Source organism: Berghia stephanieae, chromosome 14 (genome assembly GCF_034508935.2).
Source record: "Berghia stephanieae isolate SIO BIC M18660-M18661 chromosome 14, UCSD_Bste_1.3, whole genome shotgun sequence".
Classification (NCBI taxonomy): domain Eukaryota; kingdom Metazoa; phylum Mollusca; class Gastropoda; order Nudibranchia; family Aeolidiidae; genus Berghia; species Berghia stephanieae.
Genome location: NC_088373.1, coordinates 13,811,417 through 13,826,037, shown reverse-complemented (window position 1 = coordinate 13,826,037; position 14,621 = coordinate 13,811,417). Strand labels below are relative to the sequence as shown.

The 14,621-nt window shown below is 35.7% G+C and overlaps 1 protein-coding gene across 1 annotated transcript in view; it reads right to left on the bottom strand.

The window, feature by feature from the left end:
* Positions 1–14,621, bottom strand: part of LOC144959674 (monocarboxylate transporter 14-like) — a 36,075-nt gene that overhangs the window by 20,832 nt on the left and 622 nt on the right. Inside the window, exons 2-3 of the mRNA XM_078892351.1 lie at positions 13,993–14,127; positions 440–804 (exon numbers count right to left, since the gene is read on the bottom strand). Coding sequence (XP_078748477.1) covers positions 440–792 — 353 coding nt within the window. The 5' untranslated portion in view covers positions 793–804; positions 13,993–14,127. The remainder of the gene's footprint in view (positions 1–439; positions 805–13,992; positions 14,128–14,621) is intronic.

The window sequence follows — 14,621 nt, the reverse complement described above, 5'->3', positions numbered from 1 at the left end:
AACTGTGCGCCGAACGAGGCTCGAACCCAGGACCTTCCGATCCGAAAGTGACCACAAGACCTCATAGCCCCATCTTTTAGATTGGCATACCAAACAATTAAAATTATGTACAATTAAATTTCATACAATAAGAATATTTAAGTACCAATATCTTTGATTGAAGTTATAATTTGCATATTATTTGAGAATACATTGTAGTTAAAGTGTTTGAAATGAATCAAAATTTGTGGATGATTTCCTTCGAATGGCGAGATTCTAAATACCATATTGAACCAGGCCTGTTTGTATGTATTATTAACAAGTCATTGGAGGGAGTTGATGGCTGAACTATTTTCACATTTTAAGTCACATCATAATTCATAACAAAGACCAGAAGAAATGCACAAAAGCCACAAATTTTGCCGAAATAATTAATCAAATAGTAAAAGTCATGACTCACCCGCCATCTGGGACGACCCATGTCTGCGATATTGCATGCTGGATGTGAGATTCAATCACTTCCGCTTTCGTCATATCCTCTTCTTCCATTTCCGCTGTTGACCTCTCCTGAGCTTTGATCCCATCAAACGTATTTCTCCGTTTCCGGGTCGAATTATTAACGTTTCCGGTTGACATATTGTTATCTATAATATTGTTGTCTTTATTACTGTTATTCTCTTGCAATTGTTGTAGCTGCTGCTGCTCTTGTTGTTGTTGTTGTTGTTTTTCTGAACATCTGTTGTCGTTCAGGTTGTGTTCACAAGAATTGGAAATTCCATTACTTTCACAATCTTCAGTTGTCATTTTGGACATCTATCATCAAATCTGTCAAAATAGCAGTTAAAATGGGTATGGGTTTTATATTTTTTTGAAAACAAAACCAAAACCAAAACCAAAACATACAACAGGCCAGTGGCTCTATTATGTTTATTTCTTTTTTTTTTACCATGGACACCAGTCTCAGCCCGAACAATTGGTTCCTGTTTTAAAGCATTTATCTCAATGTTTTCACACAATGATTGATGTAAATCATCTCTCTGTTATGCATTGTATTATATTTTGTTCTATGTATTATATATGATTTGTAAACATTTGAGTGTATTCTTCTTAGTTGGGACCTGTGCTTCTGTCTGGACGACTTTAGGTGATCTACTTTGCATGATAGTGTGTTCTTGGAATCTACATCTGTTCCCTATTTGAACAAATTCCCCTTTGTCTTACCTTTTCTTGGATGCTTTAATTGTAATTCTAGAACTTTTTACTATCCCATTTTCTTCCTTTTTACTGGCGCTGATATGACCTTAATGTGTTGCAAGCGCCGTAAAACCCTCAAAAAAAAAACCAACAATGATTGAAATAGCCTTCAACAGCCGTGACGTCACTTCCCTCGTAATGACGCAAAGGAACTTAGTAACTGGTTTTAAACTATCGGGAAAATGACGGATGCCCTTATGATATACTTCTCCGACGAGCATAAATGTGTGTCCAGAGAAAAACATTATACATCTGATCATGTTTTGACTTTTTAAAGATTCTGATCACATGACACGTGAAAACGGTCTCACCAGCGTGGAGAATAAAAAGTACCGTAATTTGTTTAGAACCAAGCTGCTCGTTGCTGGGCGACGTGACATCAGACTATTGAATCCAATTGCAGTTCAACACAATACACAATGCAATGCATTTTAAACTTGCAAGAGACATTTATGGCAAGTCGTCCATACTCTGAAAATACAAATCTTAAAGACTTTGGCCCGAAAACTCTTCCTTGAAATATTGATTGATTAAATTGACCCTGCCTCATCATGTCAAAAACTATCAAACCTGGGACTTTAGCGAAGTCTTCAACGAAGTCCCAGATTTGAGATTTGACAACTTGAGGGTTATTCTAATTGATCGATATTTTAATGGCGAGTTTTCTGGCCAAAGAAAATGAATGTGTATTTTCAAACTATATTTGTTCAAATTGATTGCCATCCGGAAGTATAACGGAGCATCACACAAAACTATGTGTTACCATGAACTTTTATAGTCTGGATAATACAATTAAGTAAGAATTACTCATAAAAGTGGATGGCAAAAAAAAAAATTAAAAAAAAAACAATAACAAATACCCGAGTGACGTCAACTTGGTCTTTGTTATTATTGTTTGCCCTCCGCGTTTATGAGTAATTCTCACTAAACTGTATTAACCAGACTATAAACGTTTAAGGTTACACACGGTTTTATGTGTTAGTCTGTTATACTTCCGGATGGCAATGTTTTGGGCTTCTTAGCCAAGTGCACACTATCTAGAAGGAACGAAATTTACGCCATTCGTTTCTTTGATATTGTTTTTAGCCAGCCATTTGTATGAGTAGTTCTCACTTAATTGTATTAATCAGACGATAAATAGTGTGCGCTTGGCTAATAAACTCACATCATTGCCATCCGGAAGTATAACGGAAAAACACACAAAACTATGTATAACCTTGAATTTTATAGTCTGTTTAATACAGTTTAGTGAGAATTACTCATAAACGTAGATGGCAAAAAAAAACCCCAATAAAAATACCTTAGTGATGTCATCTTCGTTCTATCTATACAGTTGAGTGAGAATTACTCATAAACATGGACGGCAAATAGCAATAACAAAGGCCTGAGTGACGTCAACTTCATTCTATCTATAAACGTTTAAGATCTTTGACGTTTCGCATTGATAAAGTTGTGTTGTTTGTGTTTTAAAAGGTTTTACGGCTTAATTAGGTCAATTCAGGACAAGTGTAAATGACGAAAATTAGGTAGTATATATAAATCTTAGCACCCAAGAAAAAATAAGATTGACTGGTTCAAATATGAAATAGAAGTAGATTCCAAGAACATCGATTATTAGGATACTCAGTTTGAGATTACCTAAAAGTCTTATCCAGATACCACTACAAGATCCCGCGAAAAGAATTCATTCAAATTTTACAAAATATATTCAAAACAGCACCTTTATCAGTTCACAAAACAGGGGAATAAATATACCATCTCCAAATACTATTCTTAATACTAATAATATTATTATTGTTTCCTTCTCGGTCAGGGATCCTGGCCAAGGTCAGGACAAAACCAAGAAACCTCATTTAATTTAAAGGCAAATACAGAAAGCAACCCGGAAGAGGATATAATAATAATAATAATAATAATAATAATAATAATAATAATAATAATAATAATAATAATAATAATAATAATAATAATAATAATGATAATAATAATGATAATAATAATAATAATAATAATAATAATAATAATAATAATAATAATAATAATAATAATAATAATAATAATAATAATAATAATAATATGTGATGAGAATAAAAATAATAATAATAATAATAATAATAATAATAATAATAATAATAATAATAATAATAATAATAATAATAATAATAATAATAATAATAATAATATATGTAGAAAGAGAACACAACACACGTGACAACTTCATCCACCATAGGAGGCCAAAAGCCCCCATAAAACTTAGAAAATTCGACCAGTCGAGGGACATTTTAACCAATACCCAGCGGTGCCTAATTGAGCCAATAAGATGGAGAGAAAAATAAAGTGAGTAAATGTGATTATCACATAAAACACAAACAACATTTCGGCCCTTGAAACTGCAAAAGGATCTGCATCTCTACCAAATGCGGCTATGTGGTCTAGTGGTATGACACTCGCTTTCGGATCGGAAGGTCCTGGGTTCGAGCCTCGCGCTCGGTGCATAGTTGAGTCCTTGTAAAAGGCACTTTACTCACATTCTCTCACCGTACTCAGGTGTAAAATGAGTACCTGACCGTTAACAGCGTTGTCTTTATCCAAAAATTGCAATATCGTCTAACAGGCGTTATGTCCCGTCCTATATGTTAAATGTTGCTGTTGACCAGGGACCCCTTGTAAAGCGCTTTGAGCACATTTAGTGGTTATTGCGCTATATAAAGCTCAATTTTAAAAAAAAAACAATTTTACCAAATCGACCTGTTCTTCCACAACAGGCGCTGACGTTGACAGGTGCTAAAAACTCCGTTGCCTTCTGAGACAGACGGATACCATTAAAAATAACAAACACAAAGTGATGTTGTTGAATGACGCCATTGAACAGACAGACTTTTAAAAACATGCAACTCAGGCGCAGAAAGTGGCGATGAGTTGGCCATTCCCCTCGGAACATAACCAAGCAGACTCTCGAATGGAGCCAGCAGGGCAAGAGAAAATGGGGTCATCCGAAAAAGACCTGGAGGAGGAGCCTTCGCCAAGTTGTGTACGTCTCCAAAACGGTATTATGTTGGAATGGACTGGGTAGAGAAAAATCTAATATTAATGTCAAAATGATCAGAATTTGAATTTTGTATCGTCTTAAAGGTAAAAGGAGAAAAAAATGTGTAATCCTCAATAAAGGCATTTATCAATATTCAACTTCTATAATTAAAGCATAAATTGAATTTTAAGCAGTGGGATCAACGTGTACTTATTTGAGGGTCTGATATCCGAAAATTGTAATTGAGTGAGGCAAGGCTGTTTGCTATTTCTATTTCTTGTGTTATTGGACTGGATGACAAAGACAGCACATGGCAACTCAAACAATGGCATTAAATTGACATTCCCAAAAAGACTTGAAGACCTTACATTTGCAGATAACCTATCCCTTCTCTCAACCGCCTATAGGGCATTCAGAACAAAGTCATGCCCCCTGGAAGAAAAAGCTCAGTGAGTTGGTCTCAAGATTGGTGAAGAGAAGACAAAACTAATACGCATAACTGCCAAAAAAAGTATCCCAAATCTACCATCTCTGGAACGGCAGTAGAAGATGTCGGAGAATTTACATATCTTGGTAGCAAAGTCAGTCAGTTAGATGGAACTGATGAAGACACCATTCAGAGAATCAAGAAAGCCCGCCAATATAGAGACCAATATTGAAAGCTTCCAGTATATCCACAAACGCCAAGCTTAAAATCTTTAACACTCATATTAAAGCAGTCCTGTTCTATGGGTCAGAGACTTGGCGATCAGCCTTGACCACATCAGCCAAGATACAAAACTTTGTCAATTGCTGTCTTCGACAAATCCTCAAGTTAAAATGGTTTGACAAAGTTCCAAACACTGACCTTTGGACAAGAACAAACCAAAAGCAAATGGATGTCCAGGTCAGGGGCAGAAAGTGGCGATGAGTTGGCCATTCCCTTCGGAACATAACCAAGCAGACTCTCGAATGGAGCCCGCAGGGCAAGAGGAATCGGGGTCGTCCGAAAAAGACCTGGAGGAGAAGCCTTCACCAAGATTTGTACGTCTCCAATCATACCTGGATTGAGGCAAATGTCTGTGCCAAGGACAGAAGAAGATGGTAAGAGTGCTGTTGCGACCCTATGCTTCGCCAGGAGCTAAGAGGCATAAGTCAAGTAAGTCAAATATTATGTGCACGTAGACTGGGACCATCCCGAACATAATATCATTTTGATTCTATTCGTCATAAATGTTGGACGTGGCGTTGATGGCTTTTGACATTCAATCATTTGCAGGTCTGATAAAACCAATTCATTATGGGCTCATTGAAAATCTCAAAAGAATGACGCAGAATACAGTCCATAGGGGGCAGCGTAACTCAATAGGATGATTTTTGCTTCGTACCCGAAAGGTACTGAGTTCGATCACCCGCCGCTGAACTGTGTGGCCTTGAGCAAGTCACTTCGCCTTAGCTCAATTTGTGGCGCTGCACTACGGCTGATGCCTAGGTTATTCCAGTCTTCCCCTGGAATAGACCCGAGAGACAAATTTCCCCAACGGAATGAATAAAGGGAATTTTAAAAATAATTAATTTATAACAACGATGTTAAACTAGACCAATAAATGCGTTCGGATGTCTGACCTGCGTTTAATTCAAAAGTCAATGACTACTCATTATTTAATCAATTACAATCTATTTACATCAAATAAATTGATAAATCACACAATTTGATTCACCTCACTATATGCGCTTGACAATATTATTTAGTTTATTTTGTCAGTAGCCAACAAGTCTTTAGTTTTTGTAGTAGCCCAGCTGTACAATAGATCTTGGCATTCATCCATATTTGAATCCAGAAGGGAATTTATAATGTAAATTGTCTTGGCGAAACATTGACAAGATACGCAGGTTGAATATTAACAAATCCAAATTTGTATCTATCTGAATCTGTCTTCCTATTAATATGTCCATCTGTCTGTCTAACTATCCAGCCATCTATCAATCAAACCACATTATAATACAAATTTGATAACATCTCTCTCTCTCTCTCTCTCTCTCTCTCTCTCTCTCTCTCTCTCTCTCTTATCCTTGTCTATCTATCTATCTATCTATCTATCTATCTATCTATCTATCTATCTATATGTGTCTCTCTCTCTCTATCTCTCTCTCTCTCTCTCTCTCTCTCTCTCTCACACACACACACACATACACATTCACGCACAGAGACAAACCCTCTCTCTCTCTCTCTCTCTCTCTCTCTCTCTCTCTCTCTCTCTCTCGTGTACAACCTAACGTCCTAACGCTATGAAGAGAACCGCCCACAAAATAAAACTATCTGTGAGTTGAAGCAGGCTAGGTTTATTACGCCATTGCTATCATTAATTATTCGACAAGCAGAATGGTAACTTGGGGCAATTCTGTACAGCTCGTCTTTTTCTCTGTGAATTCCCGTACAAACAAGAGAAGTTTATTAAAGTGGGGTAAGAATATAATCAACAGATCAATAAGAGTCTTGAAAACGGAGTTTTGTCCCGATTTGTATAACATTAAACGGAGCTTATTATTGATGCCATGCCATGCGTTTAGGTAAAATACTCACAACAATCGCCAGACAAATTGAACATACCAACACGCCAAACGGTGTGTATCCTTTAACTTTTATAGAATGAATGATAAAATTTAGTGAGAACTCATCACTAACAGGCTGTCTAAAAATAGCAAAGAGTTGAGTGACGTCAACTTCGTTCCTTCTATTTGATCGCTTACCTTTGAAAGGATTATTCACGTTATTTTTACTACCTACCAATTATAAAAGTTACCTTTTCACTGCTGGATGGCCAGAGGGGTCAGAATAGAGAGAGAGAGAGAGAGAGAGAGAGAGAGAGAGAGAGAGAGAGAGAGAGAGGGAGAGAGAGAGGGAGAGGGAGAGAGAGAAGGTGTGTGGGTGTTTGAAAGAGAGAGAGAGAGACAGAGAGAGAGAGAGAGAGAGAGGGGATAGAGAAGAACAGACCCCCCCCCCCCCCAAGTCCCTTTTGATTACCAGTTGAGATACATGATTTGTTAGGGTGTGTGGTCTTGTGGCATGATCGTACTCTGGTGTAAATGAGTACCTGGCAGTTCATAGCGTTGTCTCTATCGAGAACAAAAAATGAAATTTCCCCTTCACGGCATTATGTCTCGTTCTATTTATTAAGTGTTTCTGTTAGCTGGTACCCCTTGAAATCGCTTCGGGCATGTTTGGATGTTGCTCTATATAATTCTCATGTTAAAAGTTAAGTTACAAGATTAACAGGGTTTTTGAATATTGGAAAACGGCGGTTTTCGTGATATATGAAAACGCCGGTGCTCGTTATATAATTGGAAAACGACAGTTTTCGTACTATTGGAAAACGGCGGGTTTCATAATAATATGTGAAAATGCTGGTGTTCGTAATATTGGAAAACGACAGTTTTGGTACCATTGGGAAATGGTGGTTTTCGTAATATGTGAAAACGCCAGTATTCGTAAAATTGGAAAACGATAAACGGCAGTTTTCATGTTAGAGTTGTGCTTTGGGAATCTTTTCCTTTTTTCCTCTCATAAAATGGACATTTAGGTTCAGAAACATTTTAGTGTAATTTTATTATTAAAGGAGATCCCATACTCATTGTCTCAATGAAAATTAAGTTCGCTTTAATATATATAAAGACAGGATAGAATGTATAGAAACAACTATGATCATTCGTATGAAACAAAATTTAGAAATCTTCAAGACCCTGTAGATAGAAAGAAATTGACGTCACTAGGGTCTTTGTTATTGATTTTTGCCATCCGCGTTTATGAGTAATTCTCACTAAACGTTTTAAACCGGACTATAAACGTTAAAGGTTACACATAGTTTTGTGTGTTGGTTCGTTATATTTCCGGATGGCAATGTTGTGAGCGCAACAACAAATACAACAAAATAATAAAACAACATTGATAAAATCAACAATGACAACAACAATAACAAAACCGCAACAATCACAATGAAATCAGCTGCAGCAACAACAATTATAACAATAACAACAATAATAATAACGACAATAATAACAGCAAGAATTGTAACAGTAACAGCAACAACAGCAACAACAATTATAACAATAACAATAATAATAATAATAACGACAATAATAACAGCAAGAACTGTAACAGTATCAGCAACAACAGCAACAACGACAACAATAGCAACAACAACAACAACGACAACAGCAACAGCAACAGGAACAATAAAACAGCAACAGCAACATCAACAACAACAATAACAACAACAACAACAATGACAAATTGGTTGAAACAATAACTTACAAAGGAAAACATTTAGAATAATTTATCCTTTTGCCTCACATGACAGGTGCCTGTCCTAGGTATTCTATGCTTTAATAAAAATCGATGAAATTGCCCATAGGACGAAGTTAACCCAAATGCCGATATAGTAAAATCAGCTGTTCTTTGTGCGTAGAAAATCGGGTCGATTTCCATTGGTACAACGTGATGATAATGAGTAGAGCTGTCAATTGTACACTTTTTGCAACGTATAATTGTGGCGATATGACTCAACTGATAACAGTTATCAAACAACTGATAAGGGAACGTTGAATGTTCTGTATGCCATACGTCAGATATGTCTAGCCCTCTAGTAGTGAATGGCATGCGGGTTTAATTACTACCGGCAGGAAGTGCTTTATGATGCTTATTCAGTCCTGACAAAGGACTAGCCCGGAGGTACTACTACTACTACTACTACTACTACTACTACTACTACTACTACTACTAATAATACTACTACTACTACTACTACTACTACTACTACTATACTACTACTACTACTATACATACTACTACTACTACTACTACTACTACTACTACTACTACTACTACTAACTACTACTACTACTACTACTACACTACTACTAACTACTACTACTACTAACTACTACTACTACTACTACTATACTACTACTACTACTACTATACTACTACTACTACTACTACTACTACTACTACTAACTACTACTACTATAACTACTACTACTACTACTACATAACAACTACTACTACTACTACTATAACTAACTATACTACTACTACTACTACTAACTACTACACTCTACTACTACTAATACTACATACTACTACTACTACTACTACTATATACTACTACTACTACTACTACTACTACTACTACCTTACTACTACTAACTACATACTATATACTACTACTACTACTACTACTACTAACTACTACTACTCACTACTACTACTACTAACTACTACTACTACTACTCTATACTACTACTACTACTACTACTACTACTACTACTACTACTACTACTATCTACTACTACTTACTACTATACTACTATACTACTACTACTACTACTACTACTACTACTACTACTACTTACTACTACTACTACTACTACTACTACTATACAACACACACTACTACTACTACAACATAAGAGACGACACGAGGAGGAGGAGGAGGAGGAGGAGGAGGAGGAGGAGGAGGAGGAGGAGGAGAGGAAGAATAAAAAGTCTTTGTAATTTAGATGATTTCTATCCGTTTCTACTTTTCGTTTATAATTAACGTACTCCTTATATTTTAGTTTAAAGGGGGGGGGGGGGGGGGGGGGTTGTTGGATAGACAGAATCATCAAGATATGATCAATTTGTTTCAGTCCCCCACCCCACTCCCAACCCAGCCCGTTCCTTGCGACCAAAGGAAAAAGTAATGACAATGTGATGTGACATTAATATATTATTATTACTAGTCCCGAGGTCTACTGCCTCTTGACGTTTCAATTGTAATTAGAATATTATATATTATATTGTTATAATATTCTAGGTCGAGTGTACTAGAGAACCTTTATAAAATTATTATTATTATTATCATAATAGCGCCTGTCATCACATTGTACGGGCGTTACATAACTATACACTTGGATAAATACACTTCTTCTTCTTCTTCTTCTTCTTCTTCTTCTACTACTACTACTACTACTACTACTACTACTACTACTACTGCTGCTGCTGCTGCTACTACAACAACTACTCCAACTGCTACAGCAATAATAATAATAATAATAATAATAATAATAATAATAATAATAATAATAATAATAATAATAATAATAATAATGAAAATAATAATAATAATAATAATAATAATAATAATAATAATAATAATAATAATAATAATAATAATAATAATACTAATAATAATAATAAGAATAATAATAATAATAATAATAATAAAAATAATAATAATAATAATATTAATAATAATAATAATAATAATAATAATAATAATAATAATAATAATAATAATAATAATAAAAATACGTATTTTGTACGTCTAAAACAACTTGGTTTCGATCGGTCACTAATAACTGCGAACTGCGTAAGGCTACATTCTAAGATGTTTTGCATTTGTATATTATCTCACTCTAGATAAAATTCGCTGATATACAAGTTATAATTATCAAGTTGTTTTTATCTGAAAAGATTTTAGCTACCATCAGACGCGCTGATATGAAATGATCTTGATGTGGCATTTGCCTAAAAAGCGATTGAATATATTATTAGTCTATTGTACGGGTATGTAGATAAGTCAAACAGTTGAATTAGTTACTAGCACGTGATATTAAAATGTAGTGAACAATAACCCCAGGGAGAATAATAGTTTATTATGTCAGTTGTTCTTCATTTTCCTGATATTATAACGAAGAAGGTGTGGGGGTTGTGGTGGTGGTGGGGGGGGGGGGGGGGGGGGGTTGGAGAAGAGATTTTTACACAGAGGCGCCTTTGTAGCCAATCAATCAATTGGTTTTAATTAAGTGTGTTTTCGCTACAAGTCAGTGGTCTCAACAATAATATTTAGGTATAAATTGAAGATCGAAAGTGCCTACAGCTCACAAACCAAAAATATGAACTAAAAATGAAAAAAAACAAACAACAAAAACAAAAACAAACAATGATCAATTTGTTCTTACATTGGCTGGAATAACGTCGAATACAAAGTTGCATCAGTCGATTTGGTTGACTGACTTCAACGTGTGCCTATACGCAGGTCTGACAACCCAACATATTCAGGGCACATTGTTGTAATGGAAATACTCTCAAACCAACGAAAATTATTGACCATTACATCAATATTAAACCAAACCCATCATTGTGTTCAAGCGTCAGACCTTTGCCTTCTTCTATATAATAATAATAATAATAATAATAATAATAATAATAATAATAATAATAATAATAATAATAATAATAATAATAATAATAATAATAATAATAATAATAATAATAATAATAATAATAATAATAATAATAATAATAATGTTTCGTCTGTTCCATGTTTACGTTGTGGATTGTTCCATGTTGATGACCTTCGGACGGCTTATAAGGCTAAGGGGGATCTAAATCGTCTACTTTCATTCAACCGTGAACAAGAACACCAAACTCTGGAGACCCCTAACATTACATCGTTTATCTCCATTCCTATTTAAGCCTAAAACAGCAGCACGAAAATAAAACCCTTCATATAGAGCAATATCCACTAAATGTACAAAAAACTCTTTTCAAGAGGTTCCAGATTATCAAGAAGACTGGACATATTAAACGAGACACGGAAATGTGCTCAGGGGCGCAATCAGGCAGAGAAGTCGTGACGTCACACCTTCTCCTCTTCCGGTTTCAAACTCGTTGGAAGTGTGTATGTCAATGAATCATAAGGGTGGCTAAACTATTTTAGAAACAGGATGTATAGGCAGAATTCTAACGAAACATAAGAGAGCGAGAATGGATGATCTTTATTGATGACCAGCCTATATTTAGACTAGATAATAAGATGCCATCACTCCGAAACCAGAAAATCAATTACACAAGGTATGTCGTATCTAGTCCTCCGAAATAGTTGTTTTACACTTCCAATGAATTGGAACCAGTCCTTTGACATCACACTTTTGTTCTCAATTTTTAAAATTTTATTTTTTGGACAGAGACAACCAGATGCCGGTCAGATACTCGTCTCAGCACGTGTGTATGGATAGAGATTGTCAGTAAATACCATAGCAAGCTCAATTGGACTCAAAGTAAACAGCAAGCAGACTCAAGTCCGGAGAATCAACACATTAAACAAAGATCCAGTGTTTACTGATGGAAATCCTCTAGAAGATATTCAAGAATCCACGTACTGACAGCAGATGGTGACTGCAATGCAAAGATCAAAACGAGAATCAGTAAGGCAAACCAGACATTCGCTTCCCTCAAACAAATTTGGAGAGCAACGGGATTATATTCTAGCACTAAAATAAAGATTTTTAAACATAATGTCTTGAGTGTTTTGTTCAGAATGTTGGAAGATCACAGAGAGTATCATCCAGAAACTCGAAGTATTCCAAAACAAAGGTTTGAGACGAATCTTCAAGATATTCTGGCCAAACATAATCTCAAATGAGGACCTGAGAGCGAGAACTGAAGTGGAATCTCTGGAGTCTCATTAAAAGGAGAAGATGGCAATGGCTGGGGCATGTCTGTCGCAGACCTGATGAAAGACTGATAAAAAAAAGCTCTGCGGCGATGGACACCCCAAGGAAAGAGGGAGCGAGGGCGCCCCAAGGATACTTGGAAACGTACCGTAGAAAGGGACCTAAAACAGAGAGGTCTGTCCCTCGAGATGGCCCCAAGAATAGCTGCTGACAGGACCAGATGGAGATCCCTTGCATCGCCTCAAGTGCCAGCAGGCCCGGAGAGGATTGAGTGAGTGAGTGAGTAAATACCCTGACCCTTATCAAAAGAAGTAGGAGCGACGTGCCCGAGTGGTTAGGGCATTGCACTGTGTCCGGAAGGTCCCGGGTTCGAGCCCCGCTTCAGGCACTTTCGTTTTTTTTTTCTTGGGAAAAATTATTAACCCCCAATTTTCTCATGCGGACAACATAGGTGGTTCCTGTTGATATCAGACATCCTGTTTGATTGATTATCTATATTCCTTCGTGGAATGCCGAGGCGACGTTATCTTATGATGCCGTGGCGGAAGGGAGTAATTTTTTTGTTTTAATCATAAGAAATCAACTTTGCGTCGCCAACAACGCGATTCGAACCCGTGCATACAGATCAGAAGGCAGTGTCATACCACAGGACCGTAAAACTGATTTATTTATCTTCTTTCTTGGTACTAAGAGTGGACAGCAGTGGCGACGAACCACACACTAGTTACTGCTCTCTTAATGAAAAAGGCGATAGAGGCATATTTTTTTCGTCTCGAAATGGTATCAAATTGGGATAAACCTAAGGTCTAAAATTACATTTTCAGCCTAGCCTTACATAATCAAAATTAAATGGATGAATTCACATAGAAGAATTTTGTTTCCTAAACTTTAACCAAAAAAAAGAGAAAACCCCATTTTTGAGCCAGAAAAGTGTGACCATAGACTTAGATAAAAGGGGGAAACAGAATTATTACCATTTTGACGCGGTGGCACACATATTATGTGTTTGTGTGTGTATGTGCGTGTGTGTTTGTCTGTGTGTGTGTGTGTTCGTTGGTCTGTATCGTCATAAACTGTCAAAACACCATTATTTTGGACAGAAAAACTCTTACGAAGTCCCAGGTTTGAGAGGTTTTTGCCAAGTCGAGAGTAATTTTAATCGACCGATATTTGAAGGATGATATTTTTTTCCTTAACACATGTTGTTCCAGAGTACGGAAGTTAACTGTTTTTTGTTTTTTTAATCAACTTACCATTTGCCTAGTGTTAATCCTGAATGGAGACAAATCCAGAGAATAGTGTTTGTAAAAAGTATCTATATTTATTGTGAAATATTTTCTGTTGTTTAACTGTAAAAAATATTGTAGATGACAATCACATTCCTATTCCTTGAATAAATAAGAAGAATTACATAATCAAATATGCTTCACACAACGATCATATTATTATGCGTTAGTTATGCGTCTTTGTTCTTTCTCGAGTGTGTAGGTTATAAATAACACGAGCCACAACGATGAATGTCACAAGTGTTCTATATGTGTAGTCTATAAATTGATAATAATAATAGACATAACAATGAATAAGATATATCAAGTTCACTTTTTTATTCCTTGTGTATTCAACGTAATATTATAAATAAATTATAACGCACACAAACTCTGTATCGAATATATTATTATCCCTTTGAATTCTTTGTGTGGAGTCTGTCGATCCAATTATAAAGAAGGCAGAAGAATTCTAAATCACTTTTTATTGTGTTTTTCCACCCTACTTATTAAAATACTATAACGTTTACTATTTATTCATTTATTCTTTTAGTTAATCACTCATTTATTTATCAATTAATTTATTCACGCATTCATATACTTTTTTGTGGAAATTT